The sequence below is a fragment of the Coturnix japonica genome, chromosome 4 (genome assembly GCF_001577835.2).
Source record: "Coturnix japonica isolate 7356 chromosome 4, Coturnix japonica 2.1, whole genome shotgun sequence".
Taxonomy (NCBI): domain Eukaryota; kingdom Metazoa; phylum Chordata; class Aves; order Galliformes; family Phasianidae; genus Coturnix; species Coturnix japonica.
Genome location: NC_029519.1, coordinates 14,691,915 through 14,705,030, shown reverse-complemented (window position 1 = coordinate 14,705,030; position 13,116 = coordinate 14,691,915). Strand labels below are relative to the sequence as shown.

Sequence of the window (13,116 nt, the reverse complement as noted above, 5' to 3'; positions counted from 1 at the left end):
TAAGTGCAGGCAGAAATATTGTATTCCTTTGTTTTTCTATCATCGGGCATACCTACAGGTGCTTTATTAAAACAATATTGGGTGGCTTTAAACAAAACAAAACAAAAAGCGACGCGCTGTTTAGGTTCAGACCATATATCTCTTTTCTTGCTGTGCATTTGCATTTTAATTCAGTGTTGAATATCAAGCAACAAAGCAAGAGAAGCGCAGGTTAGTTCTTCCCAGGCCTGCTTCTGCCTCGCACCGGGCTCCTCCTAGCTAGCAGTGTGCTTAGCTAAATGCTTCTCAACAACAGTTTCAAACCAGAGTAGGGAACAACCCCCTTCCCCGAGCGGCCCCGCCGTGCTGGGACACAGCGCAGCCTCCGCCTGGGAACCGCGCAGCAGCATCTTCAAACAAAGCAACAAAATAAAGGGTTAAACATCATTAAAAACAAATAAGAACAAAAAAGGTGAGACACGTTGTCAGTCACGCAGGAAGCGTGTGGTGAGATATCTGCGTACTAATTACCTCTAATACGGCAAGGCGTACTATTCTGTAGTTCACTATAGGATTTTGTTTCGTCGGTAACACACGGCGCAAAGAAGCTCATTTAAACCAGTCTGACCCGTAGGCGTTTAGTTTGCTGACGATAGATTCGAACTTTTAATAGGATTTAAACAACGACAAACACAAAGAAAAAAAAAAGACTGTATGGGCAAAGTCTCGCTAAAAATATGTATTTCCAACCGAGTGTAATATAACGACCATTTTAAAGGCTCATAATTTATCAATCCAGTTTTTTAACAGGCGATCAGACCACAAAGTTTGGTTTGGGTTTGGGTTCTTTTTGTCATTAAACTGTGATTTTGTTTTTCCACCTTCTGAGCTCGATCCGCTCCAAGTGAGGGTTGGTTTCAAAACAGGCGTTTTTTTCTTCAAAGCTGTATAAAAATGTATGTTTATCAAATCCATTTTTACCGAGCGGAGGCTTCACACCAGTGAAGGGAGTTTGAGAAACGGTTCGATATTTTTCTAAACTTGCATGTAAAGCTACAACAAAACGTGGTGATTGCTTACAAAGCCCAGCTACCAACTCCAAGCTATGGGAAGTTGGGCGGTCGTCTGACGACACTGTTCTGATCTATTCTTTTCCTTTGTTTTGCTTTGGGGTCTCCTGGGTTCTTTCCTTTTCATTGTCTTTTGGGATTTTATTTTTTCTGTTCTCTCTTGTTTTAATTTGTAATTTAAGTTTCCTATTTTCGGTCATTGAAACTGCACTTCAGTGAGCAGAAAAATTGCCAAGCAAACTAATGGCTGTAAAAGCATAAACTGCATGTGTGGGCATCAATTATTGAGCCTCATTTTAATGAGGTGTTGTACAAAGAGTTTTAATACATTTTGTAAATAAAACTGTAAAGAAAAAGAAAAAAAAAAAAAAAAACCAAAAACAAACAACAAAACCACAAAGAGTTTGCTGATGTTTTCTCCAAGGAGAGGCACCACTGTGGCTGCAGAGCTCTGCTCTGAATTGGGGTACCCACTGTTTGTTCCATTCAGGGAAAGGCTTTTGGGGCAAATGGCTTAAATGAAGCACAGCGCTTTGGGAAAATAAATAGGAATTTGGGGTTTGGCATCCTGAAAACAAATGGTGTTGCTCAGAGAGCTGTGGGTGCCCATGCCTGGTGGTGCCTGAAGCTGGGCTGGGTGGGTTCCGGGCAGCCTGAGCTGGGGGGCAGCAGCGGTGGGCAGGGGGGGCTGTAAGGTCCTTCCTTCCAACCCACGCCATGCTGTCATTCTCTTGGCATGATGCAGGCAGGGTGCGTGGGGCTGAGCTGGGGCAGTGTAAAGCCCACAGGGATGGCAGGGAGAGCAATCTACGGATGAGACAAAGACTGAACCCACCAGCACATGGTGACAGCACCATGCAGGCACTGCTCAGCACTAACAGGGGGAAAAGCCTTGGGTTGGCTGGGCTGCTGCCCTCAGCCTCTGCAGCTGTGTCCCCCAGCAGCAAGCACAGCCAGAGCTCAGCACTGCAGTGGTACGGCCCCACGGTGTCTGCTGAGAGCCGGTGCAGAGCATCGTGACTTGTTTTTTTGTTTTTTGTTTTTGTTTTTTAAATACTTATTTGTGGTTATTAAAATAATAACAATAATACACAGTTATTAAAATAAAATTACAAAATTTCCCTGGTGCTCACATTCATTGCCTCAGTCTGAAAAAAATTGATTCTGTTTTGCAGGCAGCAAGACATAAACAAGCTCTGGATAATGATAGCTCTATTCAATTAAACTAAGGGATTTAAGTACAGTGATAGCGTTTTCATGGGTATAATAAATTTCAAAGTACTGTTAATTCAGACCATGCCCATCCACAACTGCTGCTGGGGACAAAATCTGCAGCTGCTGTTGTCCACACCCAGCCCTGCTGCCTGTCTGGGCAGCCTCTACAAGGCCTTCACCACCTGCTGTGAAAAACCCCCCACGTCTAACATAAATTTCCACTCTTTTAGTTTAAAACTGTTTCCTCCTTGTCCCATCGCTATCTGACCATGTAAAAAGTCAGTCTCGCTCCTGCCTATAAGCTCAAGTACTGGAAGGCTACAGTGAGGTCACCCCGAAACTCCCTCTTCTCCAGGCTGAACAAGGCCAGTTCCCTCAGTCTCCCTTCACAGAGGGGTGCTCCAGCCCTATGAGCAGCTTCATGGCCTCCTCTGGACACATTCAGATGGCTCTGTATCCTTGTGCCAGGGTATCCAGACAGAAGAGCAGATGCAGACAATCCCCTCTGCCCACTGCCACCCCTCTGTTCATGCAGCTCAGGACACTGTTTGCCTTCTGGGCTGCAAGTGCACATTGCTGGTTCACGTCCAGCATTTCTCCTCAGGGCTGCTGGCAAGTTCTCCTCCCTGTCTGTACACATATTTGAGATTGGCCTGACTCAAGAGCAACACCTCATTGAGCCTCATTAGGCTTACGTGATCTTACCTTTCAAGTTTATGTCCCTCTGGATGGCATCTCTTCCTCCTGTCACATCAGCTGCACCACTCAGCTTGGTGTCATCAGCAGACTTGCTGAGGGTGCACTTGATCCCACTGTCCACGTCACTGATAAAGATGCTGAAGAGAACTGGTCCCAGTACAGACCCTGGGGGACACCACCTGTCACCATCCTCCAGCTGGACATAGAGCCATTGACCACAACCCTCTGGCTGTGACCATCCAACTGCTTCCTCACTCTCCTGAGCCCAAGAGGCCAAGGCCCTGCTCCTGCCCTGCTCTTTTAGCCCTAAGAAGAGATCTGAAGGAGCCATGGGGCTGGGGCGGTGTGCTGCTGTCAGCTGGGCTGGGGCTGCACTGAGCCTGCAGGCCCTTGGGGCCATGTTGCAGAGCTACAAGGCTGAATCAGAACTGCAGTGCTGAGCTTAGGCTCTGCTGTGGCCCTGGGGGGAGCACAGCTGCCATTGGATTTGCTGCAGGCTCAGGCTGTGCTTTACTTTAGTTTCCAGCAGTGTGAAAGCAGCTGTTGAACCCGGTGTTAAATGGGCAAAGGCCAAGGGAAAAAGCTCTGGGAAAGGCCCTGGAGGCACAAGGCATGAGGGGGCACAGGGCTGCGGGCAGCACAGAGCTGGACTTCCATGGCAAGGATGGAGTAGGGCCTATACAGCCTTTAAATGCGTACCATCCGTGTTAGATAACGTCGAGCATACAAATAAAGCAAACTGACCTATTAACGCATGTGAGGCAACAGTAAACAAGGTTCTGAAGTGGTTTGATGCCACGCACAGACCATACTACACAGCTACAGGGGAAGCTGCAGCCAGCGCTCATTGCCCACCCCACAGCCGTGGGGTCCAGGCCAGCAACACGGGGATGGATGGCGGCCGCTTCTCCCCACGATCGCTGAGGCTGAGAGGGTCTGCGGTTCTTCGGAGCAACACTGACATGCAGCGGCCAGAGGGGCTGGGAACCCCGCTGTTACCCGCGGCTCCAGCAGCGGGCAGGCAGCCCCTGGAGGGGAACTGAATTCCAGATAACGGGCTGATTACCAGAAACATACAGAATTAACGTAAGGGCCATGCTTTGAGCTGAGAAAATAAATATAAATGGTATTTATGTAATATTCCCCCGTCCTTTAAACATGGGGAGTTCGCCATCTTCAGCCAAGCAGCTCATTAGGAGCCAGCTTGTTAGCACCCAGCTGTGAGCAGCACTCTGGCTCTGCCACCCCTTCCTCTAGCATTTATCGGACAAAGGGGAGAGCAATGCAGGAGAAAGCACCACAGCTGTGACTGGACCTGTAGAGAACCACTGCCTTGACCACAGCATACAGAATGAACTGACTGTGTATTTGATGTGTATTTCTTCATGAGCTTTTAACATAAAAGGACACACGGAGCACCAAGAGTTGAACAGAACAAAGTGCGTTTCCCAGGCAAACCATTAACATCCATGTATTGACAGGGATGCATTTCCCACAGCTGCCTGCGGGCAAAGGGCAGTGGCAGGGCAGGGCAGTAAGGACTGATACAGCCACACAAACTTCAGTTTGGATCACCTTCTTTTTCAGGAGAGGGTCGGTAGAAGCACCCATGGGGATGGACACTGCTAAGCACAGGTAAGGCACAGCGATGGCAGCACTAACACTAACCAAAGCACTCCCACAAATAGAACACATCTTCTGCTTGTCAGTCTAAAAGCGTAACCTTGACAATCGCAATCATCCTTTTCTGTTAGAAACCATAGAGGTGAAGACACAGACTGACTTACACAGGCCCCAAGGGGCTGCCAATACAGGCAGGGCAGTTTGAGGGAATACATGACTCCTGTGGGAAGCTCTACCTACAAGGAGAAACCTTCAGTCTCCATTACAATTCACCTTATAAATCTTACAACTCCCCTGCTCCTCTGAGAGTCTTAAACTGGCACGACTTCCTCTTCTGAAATAATCATTCAAATGAACTACGTACCTGAACTGCTGCACCAGGCCAAAACAGCTCAGCTTCCAAGATACCTCTTTAAATAGCAAACAGGGCATTTGGGCAAGACACTGGAGCCAGTCCTCCAAAGAGTACAAGCTCTCACAGACCTTCCCAGCAGTACATGAAGCAATAAAGCGACCACACAATGATTTACGACCCATTGAGAAAACTATCGTTTATTTAGAAAAAAGGTTACACTGGTAGAATTCAGCAGATAAAAAAATTCTTGTTTTTTTGTTTTTTTTTTTTCTTTCTTTAAAAATGTCATTGTGAAACTTTTCAGACTAAAGTGTAGCGATTAAAAAGCTCCTGTAGCTGTAATTGAAATTTCATCGTCGGTTTTTGTTTTATTATTTGAAGAGAGCATTTCCAATTCATCTAAAAACAACATGACAAACAAAAGGTGTGGCGAGGGACAACTGAGCACAGGTTTCGGTTGGGATGGAGGGAATCGGGGTTTGTTCTTTATTAGGTTTGTTTTTGTTTCTCTTGTTTAAACAAGCCAACGTTGTACACAGAATATACAAATAATCCCTAAGCATCGCATGAAAACAGTGCTCCCGCTTCGTTCGCTCTTTTTTGTGTGTGAATATTTTTTTTTCCTTCTTCTTTCCTAAGTCACTGGTATTAAAAACAGGCCAAGTAATAAATAAAAACTGAGTTTAAATGAGGTAAATTCAAAAAGGTTCAATAACTGTTTATTTGTGGTTTTCAAACACCTAAAAGAACGCATCTCATACTGAAAGAATTACTAAACTCAGGCAGTATTTTAGACAACCTAAAGTGGAACTCTGTACACATGAAACCTCCTTTGCACTATGGCAACTGTTTGTTTGCAGCACATTGTGCTAAAATATGGAATAGGTAACACTTTCAGCCAGGTACTGAAAATAAATGTGTAAGAAACTAAGCAACAAGTTAAAATACAGTAATGTACAACTCAACAATTAAATCTTCAGCACGGGGAAATAAAGCAGAGAACTGAATAATTTAAGGAGATGCAGATGGGTCCTCTTCATTCACAAATTTCTGTGCAATCTATACTCTGGAAAATACATTTCTGGTCACAGCTGGATATCTTCTCATTTCAATCTCACCTGCAATGAAGGCACACGCAATTGGAATTAGACGCTGCTCAAATGAATACCCATCTCACAGTTGAGTACTGTACTCCATTCACGATTCAAAGAATGTGAACCCTCAGGCCTCATTTGTTCCCTAACTCTAGTTTATTCCCACAGCAAGAGCAATGTTAACGTAAGCATTTTGTTAGTAGAGAAATGCTCATTTAAAGATAGAAATAAAAAACAAGTAGTCACTTGTCAAGGTAATATCTGTTGCGTAAGTGTGCCCCCTCCTTGCAATTGTTCAAGTCTCTAGGTTAGACAAAAATAAAAGCATTAATCAGAAGCTGTTCATTAGGAAGAATGTTATGAAAGACTCAAACAGGAATCAGGCATTAGAGCCCACAAATACAAAGAGTATTTTTCTGTACTTCTCTACGCAGATTATGGGGTATTATTATTCTATGACAGATGCTCCAGTTAAGCCCACTGCTTACTGGATGTTTCAGCATGTACTGATGCACTTGTTTCTTGTATCACAGCGCAGTCATAAAAACACCCTTGTACTTTATAACTAGCTACAGTTCTTCCCTGACACTGAATCTCTGGTCAGGGGAAAAATGATCATTTCTGCTCAAGAAGCTGCAAGACTTCAGTAATAGGCTTCATCTGCCTAAAGTCTTTCTGAAAAAAACTCTTCTAAAGGAAAAAACCTAGATTAGACAATAACAGCAATGAAAGAGTTCCAAAAAGATCCCATGAAATTCCTTCTGGAGGCTGCTCGTTTTTTTTTTCCAATTTGGAAGCTATTCACAAAAGCATATTCCATTATTTCAAGAAGAGAAAATAAAACTAAATAAGTAGCAATAACTTGAACTCTTATTACTCTTCTCCTACACCAACAGAGTGAAAGAGATCACTGCAAGCTTTTTGTTCCCTAGCACCCCTGTACACATTTGCATTCAGCTTCAGCAGCAGAATAATGGCACCAAATGAAACTCTGGAGATCCTTTCCCCAAATAGTCCATCCCTCCATTTCCAACAACCCAGCTGTAGAGAGTATCTTCAGAAGATACTTCTGGATGACCAGAAGATTTCAGGAAGTTTCTTCCTCTATTAACTGAAGATTACTGAAGATGAGAAAGCAGACTTCCTGAGCCACTATATTTCTGTTTACAAAGCAAAATGCATTTGTTAACAGAAGTTTGCTTTTATTGTTTTGCATCAGGGTTTTGCTCACGGTAATAGGTTTTATCTATTGCTTTGTTTTTAATACCCAAGAAGAGCACAAGTGCAGTCTCCTGCAAGGGACCTCATGAGAACACTCCTCCATTATGTTACACCAGCCACAACCCCTAGACCTCCTGAAAAGGAATTTCCAAAGAGCAAAGCATTTGCACCTTTCCAATCTGGCCACTGTTATTTTAAACAGTCATATGCAAACAGAAGAACTTTGGAATATTGCAGTCTGTCTTTGATGCCTAAAGCAAATACAGCCACTCCAAGAAGCAGTGTTAATTTGAGAGTCCACAAACAGTAAAAATATCCCCATGTAAGTTTTGGCACGATCACCTTAAGACATAAATATTCTCAAGCACTGGCTAGTCTAACTCCCTTGCTCAAAGAAGACGAGTTAACTAAAACAGGTTGCACTGGGCTATGCCATACCAAGTCAGGTTTAGAATACCAACGCTGGCAACACCATGCCTCTCTGGGCATCCTGTCTGAGTATTTGACCACTCTTACAGATTTTTGTCCTCATTTTTAAATATAATTCTTATGAGAACTGTTTGTAAGGGGTTTCTCAGCTAAGCAATGGAACAAATTCTCAGCCTCATCAATCTTCTCCAATATCTGAGACAACCTGTCCATCTACAAATGTTCTCTTATCTCCCTCTTGAATCACACCAGCTTGTTTAAAAAGTTTAATATGTGCTTTTCTACGATCAGAACAAAATTATTCTGAGAAAGCAAACAGCTCAAACTGCTTATACATGCAGCTGAAGAAAAAATACTTAATTTTGTTTGTAGGTTCTGTGAGCTCTTAAAGCAAACACCAGGAGAAATTAAACAACTCGTCAGTTTAATAGTGAACAAACGGGAATTATAAAGCACTTGGATGATTTGGAAACAAGACAAATCATATTCTTTAATATTTGTTGAATACCAATTAGTTATTTTCATATTTACCCAATATATATATATTCACACATTTTCTATAAACAGCCTACCGGCCTACACAGAAATGCTGCTAATGATGTGTGGCTCAAGTTTAGTAGGTCAGGTAAACTAATTTTCAGTTGAGTGAGGAACTGTGCTTCTGAAACAACCAAAAATGAGAGATGAGACTCCCAAAACTGTTAGATGCAAAAAATACCCTCATATCCCTACAGCTAAATTTAAGTCTGTGTATATTTGCAAAAGTGTGGAAAGATCAGAAAACCATCGGCTTCAAATCACTGTTTTTTTTTCTATAGCTAGTTACTCACTTGTCTGAAGTTTCTTTTCATTCAGTAAATAGTCAGTACATTCATGGAGATGAACATTCAAGCGGAGATGAAGAACTGCCTTACTATGCTATACAGCAATTTGATCTAGCCAATACTCTGTACAGATAAACTGAAAGAAAGGATCAAAAGTTTCCAATGCATTAAAGCAAGGGTATTTTTAACTGACAAAGGAGGTTATTAAGACTGGCAACTTATACGTACCATAGTGATTTGTGTTGTTTTGTTCTTGAAGAAAGTGCCAAACAGCTGACTCCCTAACCACGCCACCCTCCCCTTTTCTTTTGCCAAATAAGTTTAAGCATCTATTCCAGTTCCCCAGCTAATAACAGGGAAAGCTGTTTCCCTAGTTAAAATTGTGTGGTTTCACCCCTTTAGCACTCAGGCTGGTATGTGCGTGCAAAATCCTTCACCAGTCAACAGAAGCCACAATAGCTACGAATTCAAAAAAAGCAAATTTATTTATTTTTACCTTGATTAGAACATTCTTCATTATCTGTGCTTTTCTGAAGATTTATGAGTAGATTCAGCATTAAGGAAAAAAATTTTGTTTTAAAATATGTAATAAAAAGAAGCCACTTCTTTGTATTTTTTCTTAAGAGCTGACATGTAAAAGGATATTGTTTCTTTTCTTCTTTCCCTCCAGTGCTGTCTCGTTTTTCTTTCTTCTCTTTTTCTTTGTCATGTCTTGATTCCTGGAAAAAAAAAACAAACAACAGAAATTACATAAGCAGTTTATTACAGCATATGCTGTACAGTCAGACTAGGAGTATTATATTCTCCATGCCTAATATTCATCTGAATATCAGTAATCAGCTTTAAAGACAGTCAAAATCTCAAACAGCTCTGTGATAGCCTATCAGTAAAGAACTATAACTGGGAAGTAGTTGCAACATACTTACCTGGCTGCTCAGAATACTTGTGGCACATGCACTTGAATACACAAATAAGAGCATTCCTATTTAAATATGCCCTGCTTTTACATAGCTGCAGACTGCAAATATACTTGGAGTTTTTAATACTCTAGAGGAAGTTCTGAATTTTCCTGACTACTGCCAAAAGAACTATTCCTCTAATTTATCCTATCAGGAGTGACCACTGAAATAATTAAGAGCCAAAAGGAAATTCCAAAAGCATTTCCCTACGAATTCAAGGCATATATTTTCAGGCCATAAACAAGTATTAAAATGAGGAAAAGGCTAGCTTATTCTGCCAAGAGCAAACAACAACAAACAACATGACACAGGCAAACAAACCAAAAGGAAAATAATTGACTAAAGCTTACTTTACCTTTTTGCTACCAGAGGAACTCTTCTCCATCTTTTCTGCTTTGATTGAATCACCTTTTTCTTTTCCTGAAGATTTTGATTTGCTCTTCTCCCTCTCTTTTTCATTTGAACGAGGAGAATCAGAAGGACTTTCGCTTTTACTATGTTTGGAAGAACCTGCTAAAAAGGAATACAACAGTTTTAATTCACAGTGAGTAAAACATTAACATCCATACACACAAAACCAAATACGTACTTGTCCCATTTTCCTCTTTGCGTCGTTTAGTTGAATCCTGTGGCACCTCTCGGTCACTGTTGGAATGATCCTGGCACCAAACACAATTATGTAGATATTAGCCAATTAACACACACTGCTAAAGTAGGTGCCTGCTTATAAGGTTATTATGAATAACTTGTTTTGAATACTTAAAATGTAACAGTGTTATTACAGCTTGTGTAAAGTTTCTTATGATCAGTTTTGAAGGGAAGAAGTAACAGAAGCAAAACCAACCCTGATAAGGATCACTTCTATTTAGATAGGCTGTACCACCAAATATTACTGCTAAAACTTCAAATAAAAAGCTTTCCATGTATTTATCAACTTTCTAGACTACTAGTTTATAAAAGTTTCACCAACCCTTTTTCGATCTTTCCTGTCCTTTTCCTCTTTCTTCTCTCTCTCTCTGGATCTTTCCCTTGACTTGTCCAAATCTTTCTTGTCCACTTCTCTCTCTTTACTCTTGGACAGTGTTGGAGTAGTGTGGTTAATGTAGTGCTGTTAAATTAAGGCAATATCACCAAATATTAATATATATTCCTAGATGTGTAAATAAGTCTTGCACTAACAAAACAGATCTAGCTCAAAAAGCAAGATTTATCATTACTACTTATATTGATAGAAATTTTTTTGAATTGGTCATCTATCATATAACCCACAGCATTGTTTTCTCGGCACTGAAAAATTCAGGAACCCTCTCACCTAACTGAAAGGCTTATATTAAATAGACATTTCTTTACCAGTATTGTCCAATACATCAAAACTAATCAGCAGTACTACTGATACAGGATATGCAGATTCTTGGACTTAGCACTTGCAAATTCTGCCTGGAATAAATGAATGGAGACAGTATCTAACTCTTCATTTTTTCAAATGAATCTTATTCCATACAGTACTTAGGCCAACTCTGAATAACATGTTTCTGCTGTAGCAATACAAAATTCCACCTTAGACCTGGCATTTGAAATGATAAAAGTCGCTCAATATGCAATTCTGCATGTTTGCTTTGTAATGTGTTCTACGTTGTTATTGCACTCTTCTCCTAACCAGTTTTATTAAGTTCTGTAAAACAAAGCTGAATATTTGTAATGTGAACTAAGTAGGGAGAGAGGGGGACAGCAAGAAGAAATCATAGTTGCATCAAGCATAACACTTGGCAAAAATAAAAGGCTATAACGTGCATACATAAGGTAGTAGACTTGTTATGATAGTACATTCGTATTTGTACAGTAATTATGTACTCTAAGTATAACTGTACCTCTTAAAGATCAGACTATAAAATCCTATGAAAAGACCAATTAAGACATTTCAAAATGAAACATGTCTTTTTGTGTTATTTCATATACTTAAGTTACAGCAACACACAGAATTAAGTCTGCTAAAATTGATGCTAAAGTATACTATTAATTTTATCTGGAAAATGTTTTAATTAAATGTTCTCTGTATTTCTTACTGGGCAGACATTTTGCTTAATCAGTACACTAAATACATAAGCATAAGATTTGTTCAGAACAATCTAGAAACTATTAGAACTAGCCAAACCAACAGAAAGAATAAATCTATTTGAAACAATATTTAAGTTAATTCTGTCTCTCTAGAATTCTAGCAAACATTTAAACTAAAATAAGCAAGCTCAAATTTGGTAAGAGGCACATTGTTAGGTCCCTTTTCCTTTCAGCACATGCCATAATGCTATTACATAATTCCCCACGCCAATGACCTCAGTAGCCCTTTCTCTCTGCTCTCTCCCCTCTCTTGTCTTTTTGTGGTTTTCCTGCACTTATTCTACAGTTAACATTATCCTTATTCCCTGGTTTGTTGTCACCTTTTAACAATGACTCGCAGCAAATACATTCGTTATGCAGCCCCATTAATAGTTGCCACCCACAGATACTTTCCACATTTCGCTCTGCTTTCCTCTCATTCTGCTTCTTGCATTCAGATGGTTGTTCATGACAGATTCCCACTGCTCTTCTACCATTCCAATGGAGAGTTACGGAAAGCTTTATTCCCTCTTCCTCTCCTTAAAGAAAAGCCCAGATCTGGCTTGTCAAATTTTACCAGCTCACTTCTAGAAATGCTGCTAGCTCAATCCACACCAAACCTGGGGCACTGCCATAAGCTATGCAGCTTGGACAAAGACCAAAGAATAACACAAGCCTAACACAAGTCTGGCAGCCTGTACTTTATAACCTGCGATGTAAAGCATCATTCCAATGGTGTGCCCTATGCCCTCATCCTCTCCCCATCCTCCTCCAAAAGAAAAAAAAAATAAATCCCAGCGAAGTCAGGAATAAAGGAACTTTGTCAGCACACAACAACACTTGACTCCCTAACTCTGAGCAGAAGGTGAACTCAGAAATCTTACAGGCTTCAAACATATACACAAAGTTAAGAGAGAAACTTAACTTTTGTTATAGCATTTACAGGCAAAAGCCAAGAATTCTAATCTAAGTTCAAGACAAATATTATACTTTCCTAATCTTAAACAAATTAAATGTACAAAACACCCTGACAATCCATCCACACAAACAGTTCCTCAAAGGATGCCTCCTGTGTGCCACCCCCATGCAAGCAGTTACAGCTGATAAAGGACAGAGCCCAGCTCAAAGAAGTTCACAAGCATCCATTAAGCAGTCAGGGCTATTTTGAACTGAAACAAGCCAAGAGTTCTGAGCACTTTGTTTCATAAGAGAGAGCTACAAGTAAAACATCAGTGCAGTGTATAATACAGGCTAGAAAGCAATAAATCCTTTGTGCATTTTAAATTAATATATGTAATCTTACATAAACCTATAAGTTATCCAGAAAGACCAAGTGTTCAACAATTTCAAAGTGACAAACATCTGTGCTATTTATATACTATTACTGACTGCATGACCCAAACTCTTAATAGCAACTTTAGAAGACTTGATTCATTTCTATTAGTCAGATACAATTAAATACACTTTAAACACGTCCAAAAGAAACTGCAAAAAGCTTTCTTAAATATTCATTCACGGTATTTATGACTGTCACTGTAATGTATTTAAAAAAGG

At 40.7% G+C, this 13,116-nt stretch overlaps 1 protein-coding gene across 8 annotated transcripts in view; it reads right to left on the bottom strand.

The window, feature by feature from the left end:
- Positions 1 to 5,111: 5,111 nt before the first annotated feature.
- Positions 5,112 to 13,116, bottom strand: part of THOC2 (THO complex 2) — a 48,892-nt gene continuing 40,887 nt past the window's right edge. For 2 of the 8 annotated variants that reach the window (XM_015860748.2, XM_015860750.2), the window contains 6 exons: positions 10,439 to 10,576; positions 10,058 to 10,127; positions 9,824 to 9,981; positions 9,155 to 9,228; positions 9,006 to 9,053; positions 5,112 to 6,059 (listed from right to left, as the gene is read on the bottom strand). In XM_015860748.2, coding sequence (XP_015716234.1) covers positions 9,026 to 9,053; positions 9,155 to 9,228; positions 9,824 to 9,981; positions 10,058 to 10,127; positions 10,439 to 10,576 — 468 coding nt within the window. In that variant the 3' untranslated portion in view covers positions 5,112 to 6,059; positions 9,006 to 9,025. Of the gene's footprint in view, positions 6,060 to 9,005; positions 9,054 to 9,154; positions 9,229 to 9,823; positions 9,982 to 10,057; positions 10,128 to 10,438; positions 10,577 to 13,116 lie in introns of those variants that run through there. The other 6 variants (XM_015860749.2, XM_015860751.2, XM_015860752.2 and 3 more) reach the window with 6 other exon arrangements.